General features: G+C 56.9%; 1 protein-coding gene and 1 non-coding gene across 2 annotated transcripts; both read left to right on the forward strand.

Annotated features, from left to right (window-relative positions):
• Positions 1 to 842: 842 nt before the first annotated feature.
• Positions 843 to 22,280, forward strand: TRPM2 (transient receptor potential cation channel subfamily M member 2). The gene is made up of 33 exons (XM_030954311.1): positions 843 to 1,228; positions 3,231 to 3,491; positions 3,825 to 3,910; positions 4,353 to 4,521; positions 5,092 to 5,272; positions 6,054 to 6,220; positions 6,664 to 6,844; positions 7,450 to 7,511; positions 7,684 to 7,884; positions 8,193 to 8,295; positions 8,510 to 8,631; positions 9,545 to 9,895; positions 10,202 to 10,339; positions 11,729 to 11,858; positions 12,118 to 12,263; positions 12,380 to 12,492; positions 13,079 to 13,298; positions 13,878 to 13,996; positions 14,285 to 14,417; positions 14,553 to 14,724; positions 15,172 to 15,355; positions 15,536 to 15,714; positions 15,863 to 15,995; positions 16,114 to 16,201; positions 17,229 to 17,316; positions 17,603 to 17,754; positions 18,289 to 18,365; positions 18,454 to 18,555; positions 19,436 to 19,522; positions 19,664 to 19,769; positions 20,345 to 20,446; positions 21,199 to 21,315; positions 21,913 to 22,280. Exons 2-33 carry the CDS (start codon positions 3,297 to 3,299, stop codon positions 22,036 to 22,038), a joined length of 4,530 nt encoding a protein of 1,509 aa, XP_030810171.1. The 5' UTR covers positions 843 to 1,228; positions 3,231 to 3,296; the 3' UTR covers positions 22,039 to 22,280.
• On the forward strand, positions 20,303 to 20,388 carry LOC115907195. Its single transcript, XR_004061011.1, has one exon. It is a non-coding gene; the product is annotated as a Z6 small nucleolar RNA (small nucleolar RNA).
• Positions 22,281 to 22,553: the final 273 nt, after the last annotated feature.

Genomic DNA, 22,553 nt, shown 5'->3' on the forward strand with positions numbered 1-22,553 from the left:
GATATTCTCCTTATTCTGTCCCTGTTTCTGTCCCCCCTGTAGGAGCATCAGGGGGGTAGGACAGTTGGGACGGACGGAGACAGGAGATCTCTGAAGCCAGGTCAGGAACTTGGGGTTTATTGCACAGGGCCTGGGTACAGGGCCCTGCTGGGATTTGGGGTTTATTGCAAAGGGCCTGGGTGCAGGGCCCTGCTGGGAGCTGCCAGCCACAGCTCAGAGCAGGGCCCAGAGAGGAGAGGGGCAGAGAGGATGAGAGGGTAACTGAGTAGGAGGTTAAGAGTGTAAGGGAGTAAGAGAGTAAGAGGGTAAGAGAGTAAAAGTGTAAGAGAGCGAGGTTCCCATTACAATACAATAAATCCTCTTCTGTGTTGAATATTCTGATTCTCACTAACCAATCTAGTACAAGATACAAATCCTATAGCATTTCCATACAGCCTATAAGAATCATTACATTACCATACTGTGTTACATTTTAAACCCTAAAAACTCCTCTTTGGGCCCCTTCTGCCAAGCTGGCAGGGTCTGCTCTGACCCTTGGAGCTGTCTGCAAGCCGACGGTGTTGTTCCATCAAAAGGGGATTACCTTCAGATGGCCACACCATTGTTTTCCAGTTGTTCAGTAACTAAGGGATCTCACAGCTTGCTTTCATTTCAATCTCGTTTATAGTTTCCATATTCTCAAAATCTTTTGCCAGACAATCATATTTATAAGGCTTTCCTGTTTCATCTTCCCCAACACCCCCCCACCTATTTCCTATTTCTTTCTTTCCCTCTCTCTCTCCAGTGAATTTGATATTCACTATCAAATAAACCCCATACCACTGTCGCTGGGCTATGCGACAGTAACATTTGCACCTTAATTCGGGGCAGAGGCACTTCTGACAACCTCAATAACCGCATCCTGACATCTGCCCCGAGGGGTTCGGGTGCAGCGGGGCTCACTGCGGGCACTGCCAGGGTGACTCAGCCACTCCAGCAAGCTCGGGGCCCGCCTGGGCTCTGCAGCTCCCCGGCACGGATCGCTCCTGCAGCCTCATTTGCTGGGAAGCTGCCAGCGGCTGCCGCCTCCTCCTCTCTCTCTGCAGGCAGCTCTGCCCCGCTCCCGGCTCATCACCTCCGGTGACAGAGTGACAGAATGACCCGGCGGAGCGGAGGGACACGGGGCTGAATCGCCCTGGGGGCACGGAGCGGAGAGCCGGGGATGCGGCCCGAGGATGCGGCACGGAAGGTACGGGCAGCGCGGCGGGGTGAGCGGGGAGGGGCAGGAACGCGGGCAGCTTGCAGGGGGTTCGGGATCAGAGGCAGTTTCAGGGGGGCAGGATCAGGGTCAGTTTTCAGGGGTTTAGGATCAGGGGCAGTTTTCAGGAGGTTTAGGATCAGGGGCAGTTTTCAGGGGGTTTAGGATCAGGGTCAGTTTTCAGGGGGTTTAGGATCAGGGGCAGTTTTCAGGAGGTTTAGGATCAGGGGCAGTTTTCAGGGGGTTTAGGATCAGGGTCAGTTTTCAGGGGGTTTAGGATCAGGGTCAGTTTTCAGGGGTTTAGGATCAGGGGCAGTTTTCAGCCCTGCACTCCATCCTGCCGGGTGCTGTGACCACCCCATGCGACCCAGGGCTGACCTGACCCCTCAAGCTGGGAGGCAGGCAGTGTGTGCCACGGGAGGGGCTCTGTCCTTGTCCCCGAGCCCCTAAGGACAGGAATTCCAGGTGCCGGAGCACAGACAGGTATTCCAGGTGCTGGAGCCCTTCCTGCATGGTTTATGAGCTGCTTGTGACCATGCCCCAAGAGCCTGTCTGCCTTGTGGGGCCATGGACAAGAATTAGGAGTGCATTTGACCTTATTTCAACTGCTCTTTCTCCAAAAATCAGATCTGCTGGGGGTTGTGCTGATGCAGAAATCCAGCCTGCCAAAATCTGCCTGCCAAGGTCAGTGGGGCTGTGGGAGATCCCAGGAGGGAGGCTGATAAAATAGCTTTTCATTGCTACTCCGTGATTTAGCATCAGCATCCTTGTCCCCACAAGGACTCCCCATCCTTGGGTGAAATGCAGGATTTGGCTTGAAGAAAGCAGACAAAACCCTCCTTAAACACAGAGCCCACAGCTTGACCAGAGCATCACCTGAGCCTGGTGCTTCCTCCATTACCTAATCCCAGCTCTCCTGAGAGGACATCGCCCCCCTTGGGCTCCAGAGACCCCAGGAGCCTTTCCACCTTTGCTCCAGCAGCTCTCCCATCTCAGCAAAGGGGGCTGTGAGTGTTCAGGGGGGCTCAGGAGTTTTGCAGCAAGCCCATGTGCATCTTGGGGCTCTCAGGGCACCTTTGCAGGGGACACAGGACTCCAGCACCGGGTCCCTGCAGTTGGCATGTCCATGTTCCCAGATTTTCCATGCAGGGCCATGCTCAGGCTGCTCACACAAGAGACCTAGTTTCTGCTCTCCCTGCTGCCAGAAATATCCCAGCTGCCTGCAGTGGAGAGCAGGTGAGGAGAGCCACAGGCTGGCAGTGCTGGGGCACTTTGTGGGCATCGAGGGGCTCCCCCAGGGAAGCGTGGTGCATGCTGTGGTCACCACACACGTGGGGACACCCTATGTCAGGATTGTGCTGAGGGGATGGCAGGTGGACCAACCTCCACCCTGGCAGTGATGGATGGGGCACCTCAGTGCTCTTAGCTCATGGGTATCCTTTATTTCTTTGAAGGCCACGTTGGAGGGTGTGACCGTGTTCACAGGGGTTCTTGGATGAGGGAAGAGACGAGAATGTTGACTCCATGTTTCAGAAGGCTTGATTTATTATTTTATGATATATATTACATTAAAGCTATACTAAAAGAATAGAAGAAAAGCTTTCATCAGAAGGCTGGCTAAGCTAAGAATAGCAAAGAAGGAATGATAACAAAGCTTCTGTCTTGGACAGAGGGTCCAAGCCAGCTGACTGTGATTGGCCATTAATTAGAAACAACCAACATGAGACCAATCACAGATGCACCTGTTGCATTCCACAGCAGCAGATAATCATTGTTTACATTTTGTTCCTGAGGCCTCTCAGCTTCCCAGGAGGAAAAATCCTAAGGAAAGGATTTTTCATAAAAGATGTCTGCAACAGGAGGGGGCTTGGAGAAACCTGCTCCAGGGGAAGGTGTCCCTTCCCTCGGCAGGGAGGTGGAAGGAGATGAAATTTAAGGCCCTTCCCAATCCAAACCGTTCTGGGATTCTCTGATTCTCTTCCACTGCCCTCAGGATGGGGATGTTGAGGAGCTCCCAGCCTAGGAACAGGAGAAGGGAGGCTGAGGAGCCACAGGAGCCATGTCCGCACGCGGCCGCTGCGCCAGGGTGCTCCCCTCCGATGTGAACAAGGTGTGCCCCGAGAGGGGGGATGAGCCTGCCACGCACCCCAGCAAGATGAGCGACTTCGAGGTGGTCCCCAACCTGCAGCAGAGCAGCAGCAGTGTCTCAAGGAGCAGGAGGAAGGCTCATTTCCCCGCTGGCAGCAATGAAAAGGCAAGTTCAGGAGGTGCTGGAAGAGGGGATGGTTGGGCACATGCATGAAACAGCATTAATGAGTGGCTCACTAACAGCAGCATTAATAACTGATCAGGTTGGTTTTAGGGACAGACAGAAAATGCCCAGACACCTGAGGCACATGGCCAGCACTCATATACCTTCTCCTTTGAGTGCATCTGGCTTTGTCCTTGCAGACAGCGATGGAGATTTCATCCTTCACACCCCAAGGAGCACCCAGATGTGATCCATCTCCACGGTGTCTGGCCCCTGGAATAACTTCTGGCCCTTTCCAGAAACCCTGACCCCTTGCTGCTTTTCTTGCTCCACCAGGAAAATCTCATCTCCTGGATTCCTGAAAACATCCGAAAGAAGGAATGCACCTATTTTGTGGAAAGCTCCCAGACGTCAGATTCTGGGTAAGTGAGGCACTCCCTCCTTCCCTCCCCTGCAGGAGAGCAGAAGTGAGGCTTGGTGGTAAAGCTACAGCACCAGAAAATCCCAACTTTCTGTCACAGGGATTCAAACCCCTCTTTTTAACTGGTTGTTCAGCATGAGGTGAGTCACTACGTGGCTGAGATTCTGTGTCCCAGGGAAAAATATTTCCAAGGCTTTTGCAGGCAGTCATTTCCACCCTAAATATTTCCATCCTAAATATCTACCCATGGAAATATTTGGATTTTTTCCTTTAATTTCCCTCCAAACATCGCCCTTGTTTCTGCACAAGTTCTGAGCTGGAGGAGCAGCTGGGTGGGAGATGGGGGGCCCGTGATGCTCCTCAGGAGAACAGCACCTCCTGCCCAGGCTGAGGCCGGGCTTTGCCTTTGGGTTTCTCCATGAAGCTGTCGGTGTGTTTTTCAGGAGGATCGTTTGTGAGTGTGGCTATCTCAGGGAACAGCACCTGGACGATGCTGCCAAACCTCCCATCTTCCTGGGGAAGGAGTGGGACCCCAGCAGGCACATCCAGGAGATGCCAACGGATGCCTTCGGTGATATCCGCTTCACAGGGCTGGGACAGAAGACGGGGAAGGTGATCTGCTTGTCAGACCCGTGGGTGTGTGGGGAGCCAGTGCTTGGGTCAGTGAAGTGCTCAGTGAAGAGCTCAGTGAAGAGCTCATGGGTGTCGTGGAAGAGGACACTCAGTCTCCTCTGGATCAGGGTGATGGTTGTCTTGGCCACGGGCAGGTTGGCCACCTGCACGATGACATGGGAGATGGCACAGGAGCATTTCCCTCCTGGATGAGAGGACATTGGGAAAGGGTGGAATTGCCCCAAAAGCAACAGTGACTCAGGCAGTGTAGGGGTTGAGACAGGACCTCTCATCTCAGCCTTAAACCCTTTCTGAAAGCACAAGACTCAAGGAGAGGCTGTTCCCTGTCCTTGCCCTCAGGTTTGCCTGGGGAATGTTTGTTCCTAGGAAAGCTAATGGGAATAGGGTCATAGACAAAGACCTGGACCAGCAGCAGCAGGACTCTGCTGTGGAATGGTGTTGGGAAGCCTCTGGGGTGGGACAGGAGGAGTTGTGCTGGGGGTGTCCTGTTACCCTGACCCCATGGTTTATACCCAAAATAACAAATGTGCGTGGCTCCCTTTTCTGCAGTACGTGCGTGTCTCCTCGGATACACCCCCTCGGGTCATCTACCACCTCATGACACAGCACTGGGGCCTTGACCCCCCCAACCTGCTCATCTCAGTCACTGGGGGAGCCAAAAACTTCGTCATGAAGCCAAGGCTGAAGAACATCTTCCGGCAAGGGCTGGTCAAGGTGGCCCAGACCACAGGTAAGAGACCACAGAACAATGAAATTGCAGAATCAGAGAATAGTTGGGGTTGAATGGGACTTTTAAAGGTCATCTGGATGCGGAGGGTCTGTGGTGGTGTTCACAGGGGTCCCAGAAAGAGGGAAGACATGAGGATCTGACTCCATGTTTCAGAAGGCTGATTTATTATTTTATGACATATATATATTAAAACTATACTAAAAGAATAGAAGAAAGGATTTCATCAGAAAGCTTGAAAGGAAAGGAAAGAGAATCGAAAGATAACAAAAGCTTGTGAGTCTCAGAGAGTCTGAGACAGCTGGACTGTGATTGGCCATTAATTAGCAACAACCAACATGAGACCAATCGCAGATGCACCTGTTGCATTCCACAGCAGCAGATAATCATTGTTTACATTTTGTTCCTGAGGCGTCTCAGCTTCTCAGGAGAAAAAATCCTAAGGAAAGGATTTTTCATAAAAGATGTCTGTGACAAGGGTCTCCCTGTGGTTGTACCTGGCCATGCCAGGTTCAGTAAGCTGGGCTGTTCTGGTGATGCTGAGCTGCTTTAGGAGCCCTGTAGGTCCTGCCTGGGCCATGATCACCAGGGATGGGTTGCTCCTGCTCAGTCACTGCAAAGAGGCTCAGAGAGGTGCAGAAGAAGGCATTGCCTGTGCTGCCAGGCAGGGAAGAGACATCTTGTGGGGGATGGAGCAGCCCAGGGACCCACAGCCACATGGGGGAGGCTGGGAGATGGCTGTGGGCAGAGCCTCTCCCTTCCCATGGCCCTCTGTGCCCCCCAGGAGCCTGGATCATCACAGGGGGGTCCCACGCTGGTGTGATGAAACAGGTGGGAGAGGCAGTGCGAGACTTCATGCTGAGCTGCAGCCACAAGGAGGGCGACATTGTCACCATTGGCATTGCCACCTGGGGGACCGTGTACAACCGCGAGAGCCTCGTCTGCCCCATGGTGAGCCCGGCAGCCCAGGAAAACCCAGCTGGGCCACAAGTGATGCTCACAGAACTCCAGAATGGGTTGGGTTGGAAGGAACCTGACAGCTCACCTTGTCCCACCCTCTGCCATGGGCAGGGAACCTTTCGTTAGACCAGGCTGCTCCAAGAGCCATCCAGCCTGGCCTTGAGCTCTTCCAGGGATGGTCCCAGGCTGGCATTTGCTGAGAAGCTCTTCCACCCTGCCCAGGGGCTCTGTGCTTCTCCTGGGTGGACTCTTGCGGGTGTGAGGGCCAGTGGAGCATGGGGCAGGGCTGGTGTGAGCACTATGGGGGCACGGGGACAGTTTGGCCACACTGTCCCCACGTGCTGACCCATTCCTGTCCCCACGTGCTGGTCACCTTGGCTGTCTGCTGCTCCTCTGCCAGGCTTCTCCCAGAGTGTCTCCTCTGCACCTTACAGGGGGGCTTTCCTGCTGAGTACGTGCTGGATGAGGAGAACCAAGGCAGCCTGTCCTGCCTGGACAGCAACCACTCCCACTTCATCCTGGTGGATGACGGGACCCACGGGAGGTACGGCGTGGAAATCCCCCTGAGGACCAGGCTGGAGAAGTTCATTTCAGAGCAGACCAAGGTGAAAGGAGGTAATGGCAACACACAGCCTGGCCTGAGGCAGGGATGGGTCATCCCCCTGGAATGGTGTCCTTCCAAGGGGCTGTGGCTTCCCCAGAGGATCCAGGCACAGGGTCTGAGAGGATTGGCGTGATGAATGTGGAACTTGGCTCCTCTGTGACACAGATCAAAGGACTTTTCTCTGCCAGACTTATGGGATCACTAAAGGAGTCCCCAGACACTGGGATGCTGAGCTGATCAGTGAAAGTCATTTCTCCCAGATGGCCAGGTCCCAAGGGAGCTTCCAGGTGTCACCTTCTCACTGTGCAGATGATCTCCTGCCATAACAGAGGCACACGTGTGCTCACAGAGCCTCAGAACCCCCTGAGCTGGAAGAGACCCTCAAGGATCCTCAAGCCCAACTCCTGGCCTTGCACACAACACCCCCAAAAATCCCACCATGTGTCTGACCTGCCATGCCAGACAATCACTGGGCATGGTTTTCCTCCCCTCTCCTGAAGCCTGACATGTCAGGGACACTGCTCCCACCTTGCCTTCTGCACTCCAGCACTCAGAGAAGACCACACGGGGGGATCAGCCCTATGGGAAGGTCACCCTGGGTTTTGCTTCCCTGCAGGTGTTGCCATCAAGATCCCCATCGTGTGTGTGGTGCTGGAAGGAGGCCCTGGGACTCTTGATGTAAGGAACTGCTTGTGGCAAGCTGAGGCAGGGGGTCAAAGGAGGGACAGCTCCTTCCCGGGGTGCTGCTCCCGGTGGTGCCACACGGACCGGAGCGCTGGGAGCAGCAGAGGGTCCCAGGCTCAGAGAGGGCCTGGCTGGGATCCTGACCAAGCTCCCTGCTCTGTTGCAGACCATCTACAACGCCATCACCCACGGGACCCCCTGTGTGATCGTGGAAGGGTCGGGGCGCGTGGCCGATGTCATCGCGCAGGTGGCCAACCTGCCCGTGGCCAGGATCACCATTGCCCTGATCCAGAGCAAACTCAGTGTCCTCTTCCAGGACACCTACGAGCTCTTCACTGAGAGCAAACTGGTGGAGTGGACCAAGAAGGTGAGTCCCTCGCAGCCTCCTCTGAGATCAAAGAGGTCCCAGGGGTTGTGCCCTATGAGCAGCAAGGGTCCCAGTGGGAAGTTTAAGCCTTATCTGCCCCCAGCCACCCTCGTCATTGTCCTGGTGGGCACCCCAAGGGCTCAGGCTCCCTTTGGACACAGAGGGAGTGTTTGTGACCAAGCCATGGTGGAGGACACAGCACAGGGGTTCTGCAGGAGACGGAGGGCAGTGAGGAATTGCGCGGCACAGTGGGGAGCAGCAGGGAGGAGATGCTGCTGCCCACTGCTTGCCCACGGCTCTGCTTGTAGATCCAGGACATAGTGCGGAGCCGGCAGCTCCTGACCATCTTCAGAGAGGGCAAATATGGCCAGCAGGATGTGGATGTGGCCATCCTCCAGGCCCTCTTCAAAGGTGAGGGCTGGGGGCCTCCCTGGGAGGATGGGGCAAGGTGAACAGGACGGGGCTCAAGTCACATCCTAGCTCTGCCTGACTTATGGGGTCACCAAAGAAGTCCCCAAACCTTGTTACTGGGGAGAGATGATTATCCAAAGGTCCACACGTCCAAGGAGGCTCCCACGGGGTATCTTCTCACTGGGTGATGCTCTGTTCTCACACGTGCATGCAGCATCCCGAAATCAGGACCACTTTGGTCGGGAGAACTGGGACCACCAGCTGAAGCTGGCCGTGGCCTGGAACAGGGTGGACATTGCCCGAAGTGAGATCTTCACAGATGACCACGACTGGAAGGTAGGGCCACGCCTGTGCTGCTGGTCAGGCTTACAGCTTCTCAGGCACTTCTCACCTTGGCTGTGCCCAGGGAGAGCTTTAAAGGGATTTCTCCTGGACCCAGAACTCCCAGTGCATTAACTGGGGCTGTTCTTCAAAAATGCTCTCAAACACCCAGAGCAGAGCTAAGCACACACAAAGGCAATTGATATTTTGCTCAAAACCAGTGTTTTTGAAGATCCCGCCCAGAACCTAAAATACCTCTTGACAGCTCTGCCCTGTGGTCAAACAGCAATTTGTGTCTAAACTCATCCCTGCTCATACCTTACTACAGAGTGGGGCAGGGGCCAGCTCTGCCACCCCTGCCTGATCCTGCTGTTGAGAAGCCAAGACTGAGCAGGGCTGTCTGTCCTTCCTGATGGGGCTGTGGCACTTGGAAGGGATTTTCCTACTGCAGTCAACAGTTTGGGGTTCCCCCAGCTCACACACCTTTGATGAGACTGGGAAGGGCTGGTGGGAGCTGGGAACCCAAAAAGGAAACGTTTGAGGATATGTGCCCCAAATGTTGAAGGTGCAGCTGGCAACCTGGACACCTGCAAGGTGTTCCTGCCCCTGGCAGGGGATTGGAATGAGATGAGCTTCCAACCCAAACTGTGCTGTGATTCTGTGATATTCCTGAACTTGGGTTAGGTGGTCTCTACCCTACCCATCCCTCTGCCCAGCAGCCACGGGGGCAGAGGACTCCACTGCCACAGAGGAGTGCCCTCTTCTAACCCCCTGGGAACGTCCCACAAGTTTTCGTGCATGCCACGTGCTCTTTCACATCCAAAGACTCCTCCTGTGCTCAGGGACAAAATCTCCCCCCAAGTGAGGAGCACGGTAGGGTGCTGCTCTGAGACCAGGCAGCCCCTCACCTCTGCCTCTGGCCTGCCAGCCCTCAGATCTCCACCCCGTGATGGCAGCCGCCCTGATTTCCAACAAGCCCGAGTTTGTGAAGCTGTTCCTGGAGCAGGGAGTGCGCCTCAAGGATTTTGTCACCTGGGACACCCTAGTTTACCTCTACGACAACCTGGCGCCGTCCTGCCTGTTCCACAGCAAGCTGCAGAAGGTGCTGCTGGAGGAGAGGGAGCACACGGCGGGCTCCAAGGTGCCGAGGCTGCAGATGCACCACGTCTCGCAGGTGCTGCGGGAGCTGCTGGGCTGCTCCACGCAGCCGCTCTACCCCAAGCCCAAGCAGGCCGAGCGGCCCCGGCTCTCCATCCCCGTGCCGCACATCAAGCTGAACGTACGCATCTCAGGTTACCGCTGGGGAGGGACGGGACACCGCCTCCGGGTCTCTGTCCTCCTGTCTGCTCAGAAATGGCACTAAAAATGCCTTTTAGTCGTCTAAAAGGTGCAGCTCCCTACAGCCGTAGCGCAGTGTGGAGGTGTGATGCTGGTGGGGTGGGTGCACGGCTCCACCTGATCCCAGCCCTCGAAAAAGTGAAAATCCCAGGATGAGTCCAGTCTTGGCCACCCCTGTAGCTGGGCAAAGCCCTTTGCATGGGTGGTGGAGGCAGCAGCAGGGGTTTGAGCATGGCACACCTTGCAGGTGCAGGGCTCCAGCCTCAGGTCCCTCTACAAGCGCTCTCCTGGCCGAGTCACCTTCACCATGGACCCCGTGCGGGACCTGCTCATCTGGGCCGTGGTGCAGAACCGCAGGGAGCTGGCAGAAATCATCTGGGCACAGGTACTGTGGGAGCCAGGGGGTAGGACTGTCGGGACAGACTGAGACGAGAGATCTCTGCAGCCAGGTCGTGGAACTTGGGGTTTATTGCACAGGGCCTGGGTGCAGGGCCCTGCTGGGATTTGGGGTTTATTGCACAGGGCCTGGGTGCAGGGCCCTGCTGGGATTTGGGGTTTATTGCAAAGGGCCTGGGTGCAGGGCCCTGCTGGGATTTGGGGTCAGGCCGGTGCAGGGCCCGCTGGGATTTGGGGTTTATTGCAAAGGGCCTGGGTGCAGGGCCCTGCTGGGATTTGGGGTTTATTGCAAAGGGCCTGGGTGCAGGGCCCTGCTGGGAGCTGCCAGCCACAGCTCAGAGCAGGCCTGAGAGAAGAGAGGGGCAGAAAGGATGAGAGGGTAAGGGAGTAAAAAAGGTAAGAGAGTAAAAGGGTAAGAGAGCGAGGTTCCCATTACAATACCATAAATCTTCTTCTGTGTTGAATATTCTAATTCTCACTAACCAATCTAGTACAAGATACAAATCCTATAGCATTTCCATACAGCCTATAAGAATCACTACATTACCATACTGTGTTACATTTTAAACCCTAAAAACTCCTCTTTGGGCCCCTTCAGCCAAGCTGGCAGGGTCTGCTCTGACCCTTGGGCCTGTCTGCAAGCAGAGGGTGTTGTTCCATCAAAAGGGGATCACCTTCAGCCAGCCACACCATTGTTTTCCAGTTGTTCAGTAACTGAGGTATCTCAAAGCTTGCTTTCATTGCAATCTCCCTTATAGTTTCTATATTCTCAAAATCTTTTGCCAGGCAATCATATTTATAAGGCTTTCCTGTTGCATCTTCCCCAACAAGGTACCACAGCCCAGAGCTGAGGGGCTCACATGGAGCCAAACCTCACAGCCCCACTGGGATTTGGGATAGTGGGAGAGCTGTCCTGAGCCTGACCCCAGGCAAACTTAATGGGCACTTGATGTCCATCCCCAGCCACACCATGAGGCCAGATCCCTCCCTTCCTGGCCATAACAGGCAGAGGGGATGTGCTGGGCCAGAAGTGGGCTAGGTCAGGCTGAGAGAGCCCTCAGGCAGCTGGGGTGGAGAAGGCTTCCACTCATAAACAGCATTCCAGGACAAGAGGCAGTGTAGCTGGTGGCACAGTGAGCATGCCAAGGAGCCACTCTGTCCCATCAGCCAAGGGCAGGGCTGATCCCATATTCTCCAGGCAGTGGGTTATCCACAGGTAAGCGTGGCTCAGCCCTTGTCATGGCAAGCTGTCCACCCTGAGCACCAATCTGCCTGGGCCACCCTCCTTCCTTCCTGTGGCAGCTGGGCAGGGCTTGTCAAGGCTTCTGGGACGTGACAGACAGAGTGCCCATGCTTTCCTTATCCTCTTCTGTGCCAGAGCCAGGACTGCATGGCAGCGGCACTGGCCTGCAGCAAAATCCTGAAGGAGCTGGCCAAGGAGGAGGAGGACACAGACACCACTGATGACATGCTGGCCCTGGCCGAGGAGTACGAGCACAAAGCAATCGGTGAGCAGGAGGGCACCAGCCCCCCAGAGCTGCTCCTGCCCCCCAGGGATGCCGAGCTTTTCCCAGGAGATGTCTGGGGGGTGAGAAATGAGGGTCCCATCCCCACAGTTGGGGATTATGCTCCACAGGCCATGCCCACACGCTGGTGGGAGTACAGGGAATACCAGAGTGTGGTGCCATGTCCTGATCCTGCTCAGAAGGGTGGCTCTGTGAGCCCCAGAGCTCAGCCTCCTCCTCCCCCTGGTCCTGGCCCTTGCAGGTGTGTTCACAGACTGCTACCGCAAGGACGAAGAGAGAGCCCAGAAGCTTCTCACCCGTGTCTCTGAGGCCTGGGGGAAAACCACCTGCCTGCAGCTGGCCTTGGAGGCCAAGAACATGAATTTTGTGTCCCATGGGGGCGTCCAGGTGGGCTGCCAGCAGTGGTCCCTGGAGGGAATGTGCCCAAGAGTTCCTCGTGGGTGGCTGTGTGACTGTGCCCTTCGGCCTCTGTAGCCAGAACTCCTCTTTCTCACCCTTCACAGGCTTTTCTAACCAAGGTCTGGTGGGGGAAGCTGTCTGTGGACAATGGCCTTTGGAGGGTGATCACCTGCATGCTGTTCTTCCCCTTGCTCTACACCAACCTCATCACCTTCAGGTATTCTGGCAGCTGGGACACTCTTGTACTTGTCACAGACATGTCTTATGAAAAATCCTTTCCTTAGGATTTTTTTCTCCTGAGAAGCTGAGAGGCCTCAGGAACAAACTGTAAGCAATGATTCTCTGCTGCTGTGGAATGCAACAGGTGCATCTGTGATTGGCCATTAATTAGAAACGACCAACATGGACCAGTTGATTGGCCATTAATTAGAAACTACCAACGTAGACCAATTGATTGGCCATTAATTAGAAACAGCCAACATGGACCAGTTGATTGGCCATTAATTAGAAACAGCCAACATGGACCAGTTGATTGGCCATTAATTAGAAATGACCACATGGGCCAATCACAGATGCACCTGTTGCATTCCACAGCAGCAGATAACCATTGTTTACATTTTGTTCCTGAGGCCTCTCAGCTTCTCAGGAGGAAAAGCCCTAAGGAAAGGATTTTTCATAAGACATGTCTGTGACATTGCACTGAGGCAGGGCTTCCTCCAGCCTCCCCCTGCGGCTGGCTGGGCTGGGGGGAGCTGCTGTGGCACCTCCTGAGCAGCTGAACCCACATCCATCCCTGCTCCCAGCAGGGAGAAGAGGCTGCAGCCCCCCATGGGCTGCCTGGCGCGCCTCCGAGCCTTCTTCACAGCGCCCATCGTCATCTTCCTCATGAACACCCTCTCCTACTTCACCTTCCTCCTGCTCTTCGCCTACGTGCTGATGGTCGACTTCCAGCCCGCGCCCTCCTGGCGGGAATACCTCATCTACTTCTGGCTCTTCTCCCTGGTGTGCGAGGAGACCCGCCAGGTGTGGGCAGGCACAGCTGGGGCTGGCAGGTGGCACAGGAGGGGGCATACCCCTCTGGGTGCTCTGGGAGGTGCCACACAGCTCACGGTCCCATGCTGCTTCTCCTGTCACCCCTTCTTCTGAGAGGTCCCGGCACGTGGAACCACCAGATCCCCCATCTCTGAGGCCAGGGGTTCTCCTTGGCTGCAGCTGGCTTGGCCCTGTGTATTTGCAGAAGAGAATGCTGTAGGGCTGGTGGGCTTTTTCCAGGAGGTGTCTGGTGTCTGTTTTGGCAATGTCAGGAGATGGAGGGAGCTCTTCCTTTGGGTGAATTCCCAGCAGGATTTCCAGATTTTACTTGACATTTGAGATTTTTCAGCTTTTGCTCCAACATCTCAGTGCCTTTCTCCTCCAGCCTGAAGAGCCCCAGTGCCCCTGGTGTCCCCATGCTCCTCCCATGCCCCTAGAGCAAACCACACGGGCTCAGGTTACCTTTGGGACAGTGAGAGTGTCCAGTGATGGCCAGATGATCTGTGTGGTCCCTCCCCTCCATGAGACACATGAGTACCTTACACCCAGCCCCTTTTCTCTTCCCAACAGCTGTTGTATGATCCAGATGGACTCGGGATTGTGAAAATGGCTTCCCTGTACATCAAGGACTTCTGGAACAAGCTGGATATCTGTGCCATCCTAGTCTTCATCGCAGGGCTGACTTGCAGGTGAGCTGCAGAGCTCAACAGTATTTTCACAGAATCATGGAATCTCAGACTGGTTTGGGTTGGAAGGGACCTTAAAGCCCATCCATGGGCAGGGACACCTTCCACTGTCCCAGGTTGCTCCAAGCCCTGTCCAACCTGGCCTTGGACACTTCCAGGGGTGGGGCAGCTACAGCTTCTCTGGGCAACTGTGCCAGGGCCTCACCTCCCTCTCAGCAATTCCAACCTAAATGATTCTCTGTGGTTCTATGGTGGCACTGAGGTGTTTCCTTTCCTCTCCTCCGTGTCCAGGCTGATCCCATCAACGTTATACCCTGGGCGCATCATCCTGTCCCTGGCTTTCATCATTTTCTGCCTGCGCCTGATGCACATTTTCACAGTCAGCAGAACACTGGGGCCCAAGATCATCATTGTGAAGCGCATGGTGAGAGCTCCCCCCTGTCCTGGGGGGTGAGGCTGGACCCTCCTGCTGCAGCAGCTGGATGTGCCACCCCTGTCATCCCACCCTGGGGAGGGGCTTGCTCCAGGACACAGCCATCCTCCCCCTCTGTCTTTGCAGATGAAGGATGTCTTCTTCTTCCTCTTCCTGCTGGCAGTGTGGGTGGTATCCTTTGGGGTAGCCAAGCAGGCTATCCTGATCCACAACGAGGAACGCGTGGAGTGGCTTTTCCGTGGCGTGGTCTACCATTCCTACCTGACCATCTTCGGGCAGATTCCCTCCTACATCGACGGTACAGGACACTGGCTGTGGCAGCCATGGCATGAGCAGGGTGGCTGTGGCAGCCATGGCATGAGCAGGGTGGCTGTGACAGCCATGGGACAAGCAGGGTGGCTGTGGCAGCCATGGCATGAGCAGGGTGGCTGTGACAGCCATGGCACGAGCAGGGTGGTGTGATAACCATGGCATGAGCAGGGTGGCTGTGGCAGCCATGGCACGAGCAGGGTGGTGTGATAACCATGGCATGAGCAGGGTGGCTGTGACAAGGCTGATGTACCAAACTCATGCCGTGCTGGCCCATGGAAGTGCCACAGAGCTGGCAGTGAGCAGAGCACCTGCGATGGTGCAAATGAAGTCAAGTCCCTGGTGCTAAGCTCCCTGGAGCTGTCTGAGAGCAGAAGGTGCTCCACAAGACACCTGAGGTTTGGCCACCACAGAGTCACATCGTGCTCTCCCACAGGGGTCAACTTCAACATCGACCAGTGCAGCCCCAACGGGACTGACCCCTACAAGCCCAAGTGCCCGGAGACAAATGGGGACAACAACACACCCATCTTCCCAGAGTGGCTGACAGTCATCCTGCTGTGCCTGTACCTGCTCTTCACCAACATCCTCCTCCTCAACCTCCTCATTGCCATGTTCAAGTGAGTCTGGGGGGCTCTGGATGTGGTGGAAGCAGTGGGATCCCACTTGGGGACTGTAGATGTGGCAGAAGCAGTTGCAGCTCGGGGCTGATGAGGGAGCTGGGTAGAGCTGGGACACCACCCAGCCACGATGCGCCCCCTCCTCCCCACGGCACGGCTGACACCTGGGCTGTGCCCCAGCTACACCTTCCAGCAGGTGCAGGAGCACACGGACCAGATCTGGAAGTTCCAGAGGCACGACCTGATCCAGGAGTACCACGGCCGCCCGCCCGCGCCGCCGCCCCTCATCCTGCTCAGCCACCTGCAGCTCCTGCTGCGCCGGGGCCTGCTCCGCCAGCCAGCCACCCAGCACAAGCTCAGTGAGCACCAGCACCCCCCTCCTGCCCTCTGCCCGCTCCTCGGGGCATGGTACCGTACACCGGGCACAAGGCTGGGCACAGGGGCTGTGCTCCTGGCGTTTGGCGTGGCCAGGGGTGGGACAGCGCTGCCGTCCTCTTCCCTGGGCAGAGGAGAAGCTGGAGAAGAACGAAGAAGCTGCCCTGCTCTCGTGGGAGATGTACCTGAAGGAGAGCTACCTGCAGCACCAGCAGTGCCAGGAGAAGCAGAACACGGAGCAGATGATCCGGGACATTGCACAGAGGTACGGCTGCTCCCTGGGAAGGAAATTCCTTCTGTCCTTCAGTGCCCTGGGCATGGAAGAGTTGGGATCAGGGCAGGCGTGGCTGCTGAGGGTGTTCCAGCCTGCACTGTCTCTCCAGGGTTGATGTGCTGGCAGAGCTGCTGGACTTGGACAGGGTGAAGAGGACGGGGGTAGTGGAGCAAAGATTGGGCTCTCTGGAGGACCAGGTGAGGCAAAACCAGGGCAAGAAAGGTGAAATTTTTCCAGGGTCTGAGTCAATTGAAAGGTGAAATTTTTCCAGGGCCTGAGCCAATTGAAAGGTGAAATTTTCCCAATTTTTCAAATTTTTCAATTGAATCAGAACATAGAATCTCTCTGAATCAACACCCTTTGAGACAGTTTGAGTTTCCTTGCAATTAGCCATCTGAGGGTTAAAGGTTTATAGGAAAAGCTCTGTTTGATTCCAAAGTAAACGGGATGCAGGTGGGAAGTGGCGGGATGAGCCGCTGCCCCCACTGGTCACCCAAAGAGTTAGAGCTGAGCCAGCTCTTCTCCTTTATTGTAAATCAAAGGCGACTCCAATGAAGGGGAGAGAATGACAAGGAGGACTCCATGGATATCAGAAGGCTAATTAATTATTTTATTATACTATACTATATACATTTCATCTAAACTGAATCTGCCGAGCACTCCCTCTGCACACACCTGCTCACACTGCCCAGGATCTCATGACTGTCAGTGACAGTCCCAACACACACACACACTCTTGGCCCTGACAGGCCAAGGAAACAAAACACCATCACTTTGGATAAACAATTTCCATATTGCATTCTACTTTGGCGCAGCACAGGCACAGCAAGTGATAAGAATTGTATTTTCCCTTTCTCTGAGGTTCAGAGAAGGTGAGTCTCAGAAATCCTTGGGAAGAATTGTGCTGTGCTTTTCTCTGAGAAGAGAAATGCGGCAATACTCCTTGGCCTGAGAGGGCCCTCCATACCTCGTGGGGACAGAGGCTCTCTGTCCCCTCCCTCTGGAGCCCTGGGGTGCCCAGGGAGCCAGCCCATCTGTTCCTATCTCCCTTTCCACCTGCTCAGTAAGAAAATCCCCTGGAGAAGGTTTTCCAAGGCAAACAGCAGGACACAGCCGGGATCACAGGGCGCGGCAGTCGGTGCCCAGGGTGGCAGTGCCAGGGCAGGGTCCCGTGGCACTCAGGGGGCAGCAGGGCAGGGGGTGACCCTGTGCTGTGCCCTGCAGGTGCATCAGAGCGCCCAGGCCCTGCGGTGGATGATGCAGGCGCTGCGGGGCAATGGCTTCAGCTCGGCAGAGGATGTGCCGCCCGTGGGTAAGCGCAACCGGCTCCTCCCCAGCAGCACCGGGGCTGGGCAGCCCTCACAGCCCTCTGCCACGCAGGGAGGCACGGGTTCCTTTGTTCCTGGGGGGTTTGGTGTCTCCATGAGGTCATCCAGCCCCTCCCGAGTCTATTCCCAGCCTCCCCGGGGTTTAATGGCAGAAGGGAAGCCAGGGGACACCAACATCCCCATGGAGAGACCCAGCCAGCCCCCTCAGCCCACAGTGCCGGACCTGGGGCCCTGCTTTGTGGGACCCTGCTGTCTGTGTCTGCCCCACAGGCTCCTCCACAGCCTTGGGCACCAAGGAGCTGGCCCTGGAGGGGAGAGCCGAGGAGAGCCAGCCCCCGTGCCACGTGCTGGCCCGGAACCTCCTGTACCCAGGCTCCCACATTCTCCGCTTCCCTGTGCCCGATGAGAAGGTGCCCTGGGAGGTAGGAGCTGTGAACTGGGGCACTGGGGCTGGGAGGAGAAGGCTTGAGGCACATCCTGACAGTGGTGGGAAGAGGAGCCCATCATCCCATTTGGGAGCTGTTGTTCTTCCCAGCCCTGGGACCCTTGGCTTCCCAGAGTCGCTGCTTGAGTGACCCCAAAGGAAAGGGCTGGGATCCATTCCTGCTAGGACCTGCAGTGCCAGGAGTGCCTGGGGATGCGTGGTGGGACACAGGGGGTACAAGCCAGAAATGCCTGGGGATGCTTGGTGGGACACAGGGGGTACAAGCACCCACCTGTGCATTTCCTGAAGCACGGCTGCCTCAGGGGCAGGGACAGCATCCAGTACTGGCCCCCACGGGGGTGTGAGCCTTCCAGCCAAAACTCTGAGCTCAGCCCCCAGCAGAGCCTGGAGCATCCCACGAGCTGGCCAGAGGAAGAGACCAGGCCCTGGGGTGTCCCTGGGGTCCCAGCCCCTGCCTGCTGTGAGAGCAGGGACACAACTCAGGGGGCTGACACAGCCATGTGTTGTGCAGGTGGATTTCCCACTCTATGACCCCCCCGCCTACTCGGCTGACCACAAGGACATGGCAGTGCAGGACCCCTTCAGCCTGTGAGTGTCCCCCCAGGGCTGCCCAGCCCTGCTCCCTTGCCCGGGTGGCACAGCCAGCCCTCCCAGCCGGGCTGCCTCCCACCCTCAGCTCCTTGGAGTCTCTGCTGAAGATCAACTACAACACCATGGACGGGCTGATCGACCGGCAGAGCTTCCACGGGCTGTACGCCGTGCAGGACGGGCTGCCACTGTGAGTGCCACTGTCACTGTGTGCCACTGTCACTGTGCCACTGTGAGTGCCACTGTCACTGTGTCACTGTGTGCCACTGTGTCACTGTGTGCCACTGTCACTGTGAGTGCCACTGCCACTGTGTCACTGTGTGCCACTGTCACTGTGAGTGTCACTGTGAGTGCCACTGTCACTGTGAGTGCCACTGCCACTGTGTCACTGTGTGCCACTGTCACTGTGTCACTGTGAGTGAGTGCCACTGTCACTGTGTCACTGTCACTGTGAGTGCCACTGTCACTGTGTCACTGTGAGTGCCACTGTGAATGCCACTGTCACTGTGAGTGTTACTGTGAGTGTCCCTGGCACCGTGAGTGCCACTGTCACTGTGTCACTGCCACTGTGAGTGCCACTGTCACTGTGAGCGAGTGCCACTGTCACTGTGAGTGTCCCTGTCACTGTGAGTGCCACTGTCACTGAGTGCCACTGTGAGTGCCACTGTCACTGTGTCACTGTGAGTGCCACTGTCACTGTGAGTGAGTGCCACTGTCACTGAGTGCCTCTATCACTGTGAGTGCCCCTGCCACCGTGAGTGCCATTGTGAGTGTCACTGTCACTGTGAGTGAGTGCCACTGTCACTGTGTGTCCCTGCCCCTGCCAGTGTGAGTGTCCCTGCCACTGTGAGTGCCAGCACCATGGCAGCTGCCTGGCAGGACAAGCACGGGCACACGGAGAGGCCAGGGCTGCCTGGGCACTTCCATCCCATCCCCACTGTCCTACGGGGCAGGGATGACTGCACGCACCACCCTTAGGGCTGACCCCCAAAACCACCCCAAAATGTGGGATGCAGGGGTAGGGAAGGGTTCTGGGGTGCCCAGAGGGTGCCCTCACTGTCACCCTGCAGGAACCCCATGGGCAGGACGGGGCTGAGAGGCCGTGGGAGGCTGCACTGCTTTGGGCCCAACCATGCCCTGCACCCCGTGGTGACCCGGTGAGTGTGGGGTGGGGATGTGGGGTGGAAAAGGGGCCATGGGGTCACCCCAGAGACCTGGCCAAACCCCACACTGCCAACGTGAGCGCTGCTGGGCAGAGGGGAGCCACAGCTGCAGCGTGACAGGGGCCTCTCCCACAGCTGGAGGAGGAACCTGGATGGGTCCATCATAAGGAAGAGCCTGAAGAAGATGCTGGAAGTCCTGGTGGCCCAATATCCCCTGTCAGATGTGTGGGCTCTGCCTGGGGTGAGAGCTGGGAAAAACCAGGGGAGGGGAGGGGAGGGGAGGGGAGGGGAGGGAAGGGAAGGGAAGGGAAGGGAAGGGAAGGGAAGGGAAGGGAAGGGAAGGGAAGGGAAGGGAAGGGAAGGGAAGGGAAGGGAAGGGAAGGGAAGGGAAGGGAAGGGAAGGGAAGGGTCCCACAGAAAAGGGGCAATCACAGGTGTGTGTCACAGCCTGGCTGAGGAGGTGCCTCTGCCCCTCCTGCAGAGCCCCTGCATGCCAGGCTGCTGGGGGAGCAGTGCTCTCCCGACATTCCCCCACTCACCCTGACCCCCTGCCTCTCCCTCCATGGCTTCAATCCTCCATGTGAGCCTATGAAGCCACTGGCAAAGCATCCTTTGGCAGGCACTGGATCGGGCACACTCAGACATCAGCTTGGGCAGAGCTGAGCGCTTTGGGCAGCAGAGGGAGGGTGGGAGGCACCAGCAGCCCTTGTGGCAGCTTCTGCAGTGCTGGCAGGCCTGATGGCCAAGCTGGTGGCAGGGAGGGAGGCGGGAGTGTGCTGGTGGCAGCCCCCAGTGCTGACATCTGCTTTGGCACAGGGCTCCCTGGAGCCAGGGGAGACGCTGCCACTGAAGCTCAAGTGGATCCTGCGCAGGGAGTTCTGGCCCCAGTTCCAGAACCTGCTGAAACAGGGCACTGAGGTGGGGGCACACGGGGGGCCCTGAGCTGTGGGGTCACAGGAAGCTCAGGGGTGTGGGGGCATGTGGGCATCACCCTGGATGGCACACAGGTGACATGGGGACATCACCCTGGCATGGGGACATGTGGGCATCACCCTGGATGGCACACAGGTGACATGGGGACATCACCATGGCACGGGGACATGTGGGCATCACCCTGGATGGCACACAGGTGACATGGGGACATCACCATGGCATGGGGACATGTGGGCATCACCCTGGATGGCACACAGGTGACATGGGGACATCACCATGGCATGGGGACATGTGGGCATCATGGTGTCACAGGGCCACATGGGTGGCCCAGGGTACAGAGGCAGGGTGCATCCCTCTTGGCCACTGCTCCCACTGGAGAGGAAGGGGCAGGGGAGGTGAGGATGTGCCATAATTCATGTCTGGGGTCAGGGAGCAGCCCAGAGACCCCGGGAAGGGCTGCCCACATCAGTCTGTGCCTGGTGTGGCTCTCCATGGCTCCAGCGGCAGGGGAGGTGAGGATGGGCTGCTCCCTGACCCCTAGACATGAATTATGGCACAGAGACCCCAGGGGAGGGCTGCCCACACCAGTCTGTGCCTGCAGCAGTGGCTGCCCATGCCACTGGGACTGGGGCTCTGGTCTCCAGCTGGGCAGACCCACAGGACAATGCCCCCCCCGCCCCCAGGGTGCCCTCAGAGAGGTGCTGAGGGCTCTGCTCAGCTGGCATCCCCATGCACAGGTGCACAAGGGGTACCTGGACGACCCCCGGAACACGGATAATGCCTGGGTGGAGACGGTGGCCATCAGCGTGCACTTCGACACGCAGCACGACCTGGAGATGAAGCGGCTGAACTCGGTGAGGGGCTGGCACCCCCGGGGCTCCCTGGGCACAGCAGCCACATCTGCACAGCCACAGGGCTCTGGCTGCATGCAGTGGGGGTAGAACAGGGGATGAACGTGGGGTGGCACCTCAATGTGTGCCCCAAAAAAAGGCAGGGGTTGGGGGTGGGAGGAGCTGTTGGGTGTGGCTGGCAGCACAAGTGTGACCGTGTTCACAGGGGTCTCAGGATGAGGGAAGAGACGAGGATCTGACTCCATGTTACAGAAGGCTTGATGTGTTATTTTATGATACATATTATATTAAAACTATACTAAAAGAATAGAGGAAAGGATTTCATCGGAAGGCTAGCTAAGAATAGAAAAAGAAAGAATGAAAACAAAGGCTTGTGGCTCGGACTCTGTCTGAGCCAGCTGGACTGTGATTGGCCATTAATTAGAAACAACCACATGAGACCAAACACAGATCCACCTGTTGCATTCCACAGCAGCAGATAATCATTGGTTCCATTTTGTTCCTGAGGCCTCTCAGCTTCTCAGGAAAAAAAATCCTAGGGAAAGGATTTTCCATAAAAGATGTCTGTGACACACACGTGTGACATCTGTCCCCCTGCAGTTCCTCCAGGGCTGTGACCCCGAGCTCTGCATCCGCTGGCAGGTGCTGGACAAGAGGATCCCCCTGCACGCCAACCACAAGGAGCTCCTGCACAAGGTCTCAACCCTCCTCGGTGCCTACTACTGAGGGCTCCTTGGGCACACACCAGGCTCTGCCTGGCACCTGCAGCTCCTCCCCAGTTGGGAGAACACGGGAGCTGCTGGAGCTGAGGTGCTCTGGGTGCTTCTGTGAGTGTATACTGCAGGTCTCTGGGAGGAAAAGTGTCCCCTCCCTGAGAGCACTGCCTGGGCAGTGCATCCCAGCCACCTGAGCCCCCAAGTTCAGCCCCAGCTCCTGTCTTGGTGCTTCCACATCAGCCCACAGCACTAGCCCAGAGCTTGGGGCACACAGAGCCACGGGGCTTTTCCTGTGAGATGGTCCTTCTGTCCACTCCAGCCTGCTCTTGGCTTGGGGGTGGGCACTGGGGGCCCACCAGCCCCAGCTCCCCCTCCTCCAGAATACCCATCCCTGCTCCTGCTCTGAGCCCTGCTGGCAGCCCCACTGCCACAGACCCCAAAGGATCGCTCTGGGGAAGGGCTGGAGTCGCTCCTGTGGCGGCTGCACCCATACCTCTGGTTGCCTCAGACCCAACAACATGGTCC

The sequence above is a fragment of the Camarhynchus parvulus genome, chromosome 9, assembly GCF_901933205.1.
Source record: "Camarhynchus parvulus chromosome 9, STF_HiC, whole genome shotgun sequence".
NCBI classification, from domain to species: domain Eukaryota; kingdom Metazoa; phylum Chordata; class Aves; order Passeriformes; family Thraupidae; genus Camarhynchus; species Camarhynchus parvulus.

What these genes read in the sequence shown, in the direction of transcription:
- TRPM2 (XM_030954311.1), top strand. Translation starts at nt 3,297, where the DNA reads ATGTCCGCACGCGGCCGCTGCGCCAGGGTGCTCCCCTCCGATGTGAAC. An exon ending in GAGGCCCTGGGACTCTTGAT is followed by an intron (nt 7,512 to 7,683) that starts GTAAGGAACTGC and finishes GCTCTGTTGCAG; the next exon opens with ACCATCTACAACGCCATCAC. An exon ending in CAGATGACCACGACTGGAAG is followed by an intron (nt 8,632 to 9,544) that starts GTAGGGCCACGC and finishes CTGGCCTGCCAG; the next exon opens with CCCTCAGATCTCCACCCCGT.